The 9427-nt window shown below is 44.8% G+C and overlaps 1 protein-coding gene across 1 annotated transcript; it reads left to right on the top strand.

Moving 5' to 3' along the window:
* The first annotated feature begins 204 nt into the window (after nt 1–204).
* On the top strand, nt 205–9033 carry sec14l1 (SEC14-like lipid binding 1). Its single transcript, XM_079281413.1, has 16 exons — nt 205–374; nt 704–792; nt 3547–3696; nt 3818–3949; nt 4395–4523; nt 4619–4832; nt 5404–5513; nt 5730–5919; nt 6012–6100; nt 6196–6266; nt 6364–6535; nt 6912–7046; nt 7130–7264; nt 7482–7703; nt 7867–8045; nt 8290–9033. Exons 1-16 carry the CDS (start codon nt 296–298, stop codon nt 8393–8395), a joined length of 2202 nt encoding a protein of 733 aa, XP_079137539.1. The 5' UTR covers nt 205–295; the 3' UTR covers nt 8396–9033.
* Nucleotides 9034–9427: the final 394 nt, after the last annotated feature.

Genomic DNA, 9427 nt, shown 5'->3' with positions numbered 1-9427 from the left:
GTGAAAAATAAATTGCAAAAAGCCCTTTTATGGACACCTACTTTGTAAATGAATGTTGGTGGGTACGTTTACTTTAACGCAGGCCCATCAGTTAGAAATGTACTACGGCCTTTCACAATAAAACCACTGAACTTCCAACTTGTCACGCGACTTGAACTTCCTGTCTGCGTGGAAGAGGCGGAGTCAACAGTCTGCGTGCTAACGGACCGACAGACGGACCAAAGTGACTGTTTTACTTTTTCGGGTTCATAATGTGGAGAACTACTGTTCTACAGCCAGTCAGCTGACGACATGGATGATACACAGAAAGTTAACAGCTGTCATAAACGCATATATAACGCAGCATACATTTAGCGGCCAGGATTCAAATCAAAGTAAGTATAAGAAGGTTCGTCTGGTTGTTGTGTTCCGCTGCTCGGGCCGTGTGTCTTTAAGTAGCACAATATGCGCAGTAATATGCGCGTTTCTAGTTTTTGTACTTTGCCTACTTGATAATGTAACTATTTCAACCCTGAGGGCTCTTCCTGGTTCTTCTTCTACGGTTTAACCCCCAGCAGCGTCAAAAATGAGAGTCACGTGAAAGTCTTCCTGTCTCTGCACACTCGGCTGATTCTGTTTACAAGTAAATAAACCGTGTCATGCTTTTGTTTTTCTTTTTGTTTGATGATGTTTTCGTTGTGTCATGTTTGTGGTTCTCTATCAGAGGCTCCCCGTGGAACCCTTCCCACCATGGTGCAGGAATACCAGTCCCCCGTCCGGGTCTACAAGCACTCGTTTGAGCTGATAATGGCGGTGAGTAGCCGTGTTAATATCCTGTGACATGGTTTACTGTTATCATGTTCGAATCATGCAGGATCTTTCATAACCAACCTGGAGTTTAAGGTGCATCTGTGAGGCTGTGGCCAGTGTGGCTCTGACCCTCACACGTTACTCTAAATATGAAACAGAAACACAAACTGTGGTTCAGTTTGTAGGAAACCAGACACTTTCAGAATAAGCTGTGTCTGCCTCTCAGGGTCACCTGTCTCCTTTTTGATATAAACTCACCTGCATCAATGCTTCGTGTTCAGTGACAGAATAAACTGAAAACACTGTTTTCTTCTGGTGGTAAATACATTAATATGCAGCTCAGGCTAAATACTGTGAGAAGCTGCTTATTAATCTGTATTTGCCTCTTTAACCGGTCTAAATGTTCATCGATCAGTCAACTAATCTGTTGTTTTGGTTGCACTACTGAGATTTATTCAGTATTTCTTTATGCTTTTTCATGCTGAACGGCGTATTTCCAAGGAAGTTATGAGCACATCTTTGGAAAACACGAGATTTAAAGTTGTGCTTCTTCGTGGAGAAACTCAGTTTTACAAATCTCTTGATTAAATCAACTTATTGATTAGTTGACAAAATCTTAATAAAGAAATTATTATTGAATTTCAAATTATTGGTAAAGCTACTCTTATTATAGAAGCATCTGTAGCTGTGTGAGCCTTGAACATCAGGGATAAGTTATTCAGCGGAATTCTTTCCAGCTTTTTTAATGTAACTTCCAACACATTTATGTCAGCAGTATTCAACAGTCACACCAGGGAAATGTGCTGAAACAAAGATGGAGATCCTATTTTCACTCTTGTTTTTCTCTTTAATATTTCTTTGTCATGTGATAAACTATAGAGGAAGATGTCTCCTTATGATGCTGATCTCGTCTCTTCACTTACAACCTTCAGCTCACGGCTCTCTGTAAAGCAAAAGTAGGACAAAGGGGAAATTAAAAGTGCATTTCCAAGATTCTGTTGTCACAGTTGGCTCTCTGCAGTTACATATTAAGCTAAAATCTTGTGCAATATCCTCAGAGCTGAATAAAGACAGCAGCACGGCAATGACGCTCTGCAGACTATATTTCAATGGGTCTACCTGGTTAAATAAAGGTTTTAAACAAAAAAAAGATATATTTTTTTTAATCAAACTTATTGTTCGGTTCGTCATGCGTACCAAACCGTGAGCCTCGTACCGAACGGTTCAATACGAATACGCATATTGTTACACCCCTAGTAATAACCGTGTGAGCTGTTTCACAGCGGGTCATGATTCCTAGAAAGAAACATTGCTGCTGAGTGTTATTGGAGAGAAGGCAGACATCTTTACGGCATGTATCTACAAAACTAAGCAACTCACACCAACACAATCTAGATTGATAAATAGCACAACGGGTAAGTAGAAGAATATGTATTTTTGATTTACGAGTGAATTGTCCCTTTTACGTATTCATTTTAGAGTCGAAAAAAAATACATTTATTTGTTCCTTTGATCCTTTTTTGTACTATAGTAGGTAGAACTCTGCACACGTGTACTAGTTCAGGCTGTAAGTTTACCTCAAGAGTGGAAGACATAGTCTTCCACTCATTTATTGTTGCTCTAAACATTAAAAGCTGTCTTTACTGTGAGGGTGGAGTTCCTTCCCTGCCTTCTGTAACTGTATTTTATCAGTAAAAACCACACAGCTACTCGTTACATAGACTGAGGACTGTTTTTTTGCACCCAGTGACTCGATTTACAGGTGAGCTGCGGTCACAGCTGCTTGGACAGATGGTAATGCAGTGGGCTGTGGGCTGTAAAAAGCAACTGGCTGCTTGTAAACGCTGCCGCAGCAGCAGCTCGTGTTCATATCTTCTGTTAAAGCCACCAACTAGTAAATGCGTCCTAACCAGACACAGAAAGGATGTTGCTTTAAATCACATGTTGTCGTCTCAAGTCCAGCAACAGAACAGTTTACTCTTCTGGCAAATACAAGTGACCCTATAATGGGTCCATTCAAAATGACTCTCCTGTCCAATCAGAGCGCTGCCTCAAAGTGGGCAGGACAAACGACAACAACAACCCTCTCAGGGAACAGAATGTACAGAACCAGCTCTTCAAAAAAAAAAATACAAGTACAGTGGGAAAAGTTTCCAGTGAACCCGGTTACAGCGATCAGCTGCATGTGGATCTGAAAGCTCGGGACAGAATCGTTCCAAACTGTTTGAATAACGAGCTCGTAGTACTCAAGTAGTCCGCTTACAGTTATTCTCGTTGTAGCCTGTCTGCTTTCATGGCGGGTAATAAAGTCTTTGTCTCTTAATGAAAATAATTGTCTCCGTGAGCCTTGACGTGCCAAAACAAGAGGCAGAGAGATGCCGCGGTGGCGCTTGTTGTTCCTCAGGCTGCCTTGTGTACAAACAAGGATAAACAGTCGCGGCTGCCAGTGATGGAGACGGAAAACAAGTGTGCTCAGGGAAAGCACTTGTCGTTGAAGCCGCGCTCGAAACGACTGGATTGCATTTCGAAACGGTCAATAAAATTCCGTAAATGATGCGATAATCATCCGCTTATAGGGATCAATTTGACCTGGATAGATAAACTATTGAAAAGAAATCACCAACATCAGCTTCAGCTTTGATAACGTGTCGATGTAAACTCACTGAGAGTTCTTCATCGAACCGAACGCCGAGATATTCAGAACATCGGTTTCTTCAGTGCGTTTCCTTCACGTGTGGTTAATTTCTCCGCTCTCAGGCCTACGTCAGGAGGTTCCCAAAGTCGCCCCTGATCCCATTGTTTGTCGACAGCGAGGTCATCAGCGAGAGCCACAGCAAGGACGGGGCCACGCTGGTGACCGAGAGGCGGTGCGTGATCGACATCGAGGCTCCTCGGCTCCTTAAACGGGTACCTCTCCTCCGACGCCTCACAGAGCACGAAAGGCCATGAAGCCTTCGGATCATTTCATCAGATCATTTGTGTTTTTTATAAAAACCCATCACATCTCTGACTTTGTTCCTGCCTGCAGATCGCTGGTGTCGACTACTTGTACTTTCTGCAAAAGAACACGCTGAATCGCAGAGACAGGACGCTCCGAATTGAGGTCCACAACGAGACCTTTTCCAACAGGGTCGTTATCCGAGAGTGCTGCAACTACACGGTGAGCCCCAGAGTTTCATTTCTTTGTTCTTTTGTATTTTACTTTCAGATTGCCAAGTGCAGAACAAGAAGTGGCAGATCCCCTCTGTTAAATGTGTGTGTTTTCTATTCAGCGCTTCTACCGCTGATCTTAATGATCCTCTTCTAGTGTGCCATATGCACTAAACCCTTGTGTCAACAGGTGGAGTCTTTAAAGTCAATGCAGTGTGACTCACTCAAATAATACCTACCCTGCCGAAACATTTGCTGAATTTCCGCCACGTAACCCTCGCCAGCGATATCGTTTGGGCTGCATGTGATCACCTCATCTGTGACACGTATTCATCATTTTCTATTCTGTCGCTGCTTTTGTAGTTTGCTGTGACACACAAGTGAAATGTCAACTACTACGACGTGTTTAGTTGAGGTTTTGGTGCCCCGTCACAGATGTGTATCCTCTCCCACAGGTTCATCCAGACAACGAGGACTGGACGAGCTTCGAGCAGGCGGCTAGTCTGGACATTAAGTCCTTTTTCGGCTTTGAGAGCACGGCAGAGAAGCTCGCTATGAAACAGTACGCCAGCAGCATTAAAAAGGTTTGCCTCTGTGATCTGTTGAGTAGGTCTGTTCTTGCTTTACATGTATTTGTGATGATGTCACATGAACCTGAAGTCTCCGTCCTGTGTTGCAGGGTAAAGAAATGATTGAGTACTACCTCAAAGAGCTGGAGGAAGAAGGAGTAACTTGCATCCCTCGCTGGACTCCCCCTGTTGTCGCTGGCGCTGCCAGGCTTCAGCTGCCGCCCCGCTCCACTGCCAGAGCCATCCCCGTCAGCAGTGCTAAGACCGGCCCGGACAGCAAAGACCCGACCGCTCCCTCAGAGCCAGCGGCTGGCTCTCCCGACGGTCAGTGTTTCCTCACTGGTCACACATAAGTACAGAGTAGCAGCCAACACACAAACAGTGATGAAGTTAAAATACGCATACGTCACGCGCTTCCTTCCTCATCGACTGGATTGACGAAGGTCTGAGATCTTTGCAGAGGGTGAGACGTCTAACTAATAACAGGAAAGTAATGATTGATTTAAAGGCACTATACGTAGTATTTGATGTGTACCGAGCTTTTAATCTCACAGCAGGAACCCTCCTTGACTTTATTTCTAACAACAATGTTGAAAAAACAGGAAACAGGGCAGCAGAATCAACGCAACCTGTTAGTCACGTCCTCAGAGCTGAACGACGTGTATTATAACCTTTGGAGAGTACCGGCGACAGGCACTCGCTGTCAAACGGTCGCAGTTTTAAACACGTGGATGGAATTTTAAGTGAAACTAAAGCTACTTTGTCAGGTGTAACAAAACATGTTGTAGTTGGAAACAAGTACGTTACATTGTACGTTACATTGGCTATTGTCCAGCTCCTGGTGTCTCAGATTTACGCAATATGTGCTAACTTTACGTGTTGTTTTGGCCCGCAGACAAGCTGGATGCTGACTACATCAGACGTTACCTTGGTGATTTAACACCTCTGCAGGAGAGCTGTCTCATCCGACTGCGCCAGTGGCTCCAGGAAACCCACAAGGGAAAGGTCACTTAAACACAAACGCATGTTGTCTGACGAAAGGGCAGTTTGCGCAATTATGTAAAATACACATTTGTTCCTGGACACTCACTCGCGCAAGCCAGACTTCTGCTCAGCTCTCGCATGTGCTGTAGATTACAAATGGAAAACACCAAGCCTCCGTTGGCTGAAAGGTCAAGAAATGTCTCTGCGGTTATTAGACCGGTGCTTGTTGTTGTACAGATTCCAAAGGATCAGCATGTGCTACGCTTCCTGAGGGCCAGAGATTTCAACCTGGACAAGGCCAGAGAGTTCTTGTGCCAGTCGCTGACCTGGAGGAAGCAGCATCAGGTAGATTTCCTGTTGGACACGTGGGAGCGCCCGGCTCTGCTTCAGGACTATTACACTGGAGGCTGGCACCACCACGACCGAGGTACTGTGAGAGTAACACTGGCTAGCCGCCAATTTCTCTGGAGAGATAGTGTTGAGTCAAAAGAGCTGTGTGTGTGGGTGTGTGTGGTTTAGAGGGACGTCCTCTGTATATCCTGCGTCTGGGGCTAATGGACACTAAGGGCTTGGTGCGAGCCTCGGGAGAGGAGGGGCTTCTGAGACAGGTGACAGGAACACACGCCCCAGATTTAAGCCTTAACGTGCACATGAACATTTCATTTTAAAGTATCGGTAATGCCACAACTTGAATGTGACTCAGGTCCTGTCCATCAACGAGGAGGGACTGAGGCGATGTGAAGAAAACACCCGAGTCTTCGGTCGACCCATAAGGTGCCTAAATATGAATCTATCAGTGTCTCATTGGCTCACAGCTCATCAGGTTTATGTATGTATGTATGTCTGAATGTATGAATAATGCCTCTGTCAGCTGCTGGACTTGCCTGGTGGACCTGGAGGGCCTTAACATGCGTCACCTGTGGAGACCAGGTGTCAAGGCTCTGCTGAGAATCATCGAGGTGGTGGAGGCCAACTACCCCGAGACTCTGGGTCGCCTCCTCATACTGAGGGCGCCCAGAGTTTTTCCGGTGCTCTGGACTCTGGTGAGAATAAATGTCGTCACTCGTTTTTAATGTGCAGCCGACTGTGGAGGAATGGATGAAGATGCATCTTGCATTGTGAATATGAGCAAACGATAAACAAAGGAAGCCATGCAGTATGTAGATCCTCATGGGGATTTGATTATTGCTGCTGTTCAGCAATATGTCATAAATATATATAACTATTTATCGACGAATAGAAAATTCCATCAGAAATGCTGATATAGTATCAGTCATTATGATGATCAAATCAATATAAAGTTCACATCCAGATCCATAAACCAGCCAACCCGTTCATTCTAATACTCTTGGATCTACGTTTACGGTTCATGACGTGAAGCTGCCGGTCCTCTCGTGACTCTTGGGGTCTTGTTTCCAGGTCAGCCCCCTGATCGATGAGAACACGCGCAAGAAGTTCCTCGTTTACGCTGGAAACGACTACCAAGGTCCAGGAGGATTAGTGGACTATATTGACAAAGAGATCATCCCTGACTTCTTGGGAGGCGACTGCATGGTGAGTTTTAGTCCAGGTCTTTAGTGTGCAGTATTTATTGAGCTTCTCCTTCCACTCTATTTTTCTTCTTCTGTCCTCTCCAGTGTGACATCCCTGAAGGAGGTCTGGTCCACAAATCTCTGTACAGGACAGCAGAGGCGCTGGAGAGTGAGGAAAACCGCCTGTTGACCGACTCCATCTATAAGAGTGCCAGTATTTTCAAGGGAGCCCCATATGAGGTACAGACTCCGCCTTTTTAAATGGGCTCTCAAATCCACATGTAGCAAAGAGCTAGGCTACCTTAACAGTGCATCAAGATGGGGGCATGGGTTATATTCTGTGGACGAGGCTGCCACCTGCTGGTAGAAATAGATATTGCAGCAAACGAGAACTATTTGATTAATGGTCCTTTTTTGTCTGCCGTTCTGTTTCCAATCTCCCAACATCCTCCTGCAGATGCTGATCGAGATCAACGAGGCCTCCTCCGTCATCACCTGGGACTTTGATGTGTCTAAAGGAGATGTGATCTTCAACATCTACCATTCCAAGAGGGCCCCCCAGCCCCCTAAGAAAGACACCCCCGTTAACGCCCAGATGATAGACAGGAACTGGGTGCTGGGGCAGGACTACAGCATGGTGGAGAAAGCCCTCACCTGCAGGGAGGGAGAGAGCGTTCAGGTCAGAGAGATTGTTCTCGATCCTTCTTCTGCACTCTGTCCTTTCTTCTGCAGTGCCAACTCAACTTTATTTGTCCCTGTTTGCTGCTGTTGCATCAAAGGAAATTAAAGTCTCCACCACCGCAGACTGAAATTGATCCTGCAGCTCCCCTCTGTTCGAACAGGGCTCCCACGTAACGCGCTGGCCCGGCTTCTACATCCTCCAGTGGCGCTTCCACAGCTCCCCGGCCTGCTCCGCCTCCAGCCTGCCTCGAGTGGATGATGTGCTGGCCTCGCTGCAGGTCTCCTCCCACAAGTGTAAGATCATGTACTACACCGAGGTGCTGGCCTCCCATGACTTCAGGTCAGTTCATTTGTTCCACTCGGCTTCTTTTTCTCTCTCTCGTCGTGTTCTTGCTGTAATACTCGAGCTGTCTTTCACACAGGCTGCAGTGCTTTTGTGTGTTGTATAATTGTAATATCTCTGGAAGTTAAGTTCCCTTGTGTTTTACATACCTGTGCATATGTTACCTGTTTGTTTTTACAGTATTGTGTTGGGTAGAATCACGCCTGAATGTTTCCTTTCTGTCTCTTTCTGTTCTTTCCAGGGGATCCATGACCAGTCTGGAGTCCAGTCACAGTGGCTTCTCCCAGCTCAGCGCGGCCACTGCTTCCTCTAGCCAATCACACGCCAGCTCCACCGTCTCAAGGTAGCATCTGCCCGCCAGCTGTTTAAAACAGCAGTGATCTGACACTTACTGACATCTTATTTCGTCTGTGCCTTATGCCGCCAGTGAGAGGGGAGCCTTATACTCGCATTCTTTTAATGAGAAGTTGACCTGACAAATGGAGGTGAGGAGAGTTTTATGGAAATGTTTATAAATTAACAAATTGTATTTTTATTAATATTTGAGCAGGATCAGTAAAGTTGAATTGATCTCTGTTTCTAGAGAGTTATGTATTTACAGTTTCCTGTCCATATGTTTTTGTCATAACTAATTCAATGCAAATGTTGAATATCTGTTTTTGTAGTTGCAGTAAATGTGTGTCGATAACATTTTTGCTGTGCATCTGCTGGATCAATAAATGCAAAATCAGATGCCTCACAAACAGCAGTTTTTAACAGAAGATGAAATTGAAACTAAAAGTGTCCAATGCAGCGTCTCTCCCAGAAGCTGCTTTTATTATCCACAAGATGTCAGTGTACTCTGTGACTTAACTGCTCTCAGACCTGCAGTGCACTCCGCACAGATGTTTACACTTGCACACGTTGTCTGGTCTTTTAAGAGATACGAAAAAACAATGGTTTAAATAAAGAATTCATCACACGCATTAATATTGATGGAACCTCCGCAGTGTGTTTGCGTCTTTATTCTGGATTATAGAAAACAATGGCTGCAGTCATTTTGAGTCATTCTAAAGATGGGTTATTAATCATTTTTACAGCAATAGGTGAGATGTGAAGAGCGAGCAAATGATATATATATTAAAATATGCAGTGTACTCTCTATATTTCCTGTTTGTTTTGTTTTTTTTGGGACTTGTTAGTCGTAGCTGCTGCATTTTCCGAGGCTGCTAATTTGAATGCAATATAGTGCAGCCCCTTGTGATCTGGCACAGGGCCAGGCAGACTACTGATTTCCATAAAACTTTAATTTCCATAAACTTATCAGATGCTTCCAGCTAAAGCGTAATTGAATTTCCCAGTGTTGTTTTCTTGGTTTACAAACTTGCTGCTTATCCCGA

The sequence above is a fragment of the Melanostigma gelatinosum genome (assembly GCF_949748355.1).
Source record: "Melanostigma gelatinosum genome assembly, chromosome: 13".
In the NCBI taxonomy this organism is placed as follows: Eukaryota; Metazoa; Chordata; class Actinopteri; order Perciformes; family Zoarcidae; genus Melanostigma; species Melanostigma gelatinosum.
This window is presented reverse-complemented; position numbering and strand designations above follow the sequence as displayed.

Coding starts and splice junctions, on each gene's coding strand:
- sec14l1 (XM_079281413.1), top strand. CDS start 296: ATGATACACAGAAAGTTAACAGCTGTCATAAACGCATATATAACGCAG. Junction 6,101..6,195: donor AGGAGGGGCTTCTGAGACAG/GTGACAGGAACA, acceptor AATGTGACTCAG/GTCCTGTCCATCAACGAGGA. Junction 6,536..6,911: donor TTCCGGTGCTCTGGACTCTG/GTGAGAATAAAT, acceptor TCTTGTTTCCAG/GTCAGCCCCCTGATCGATGA.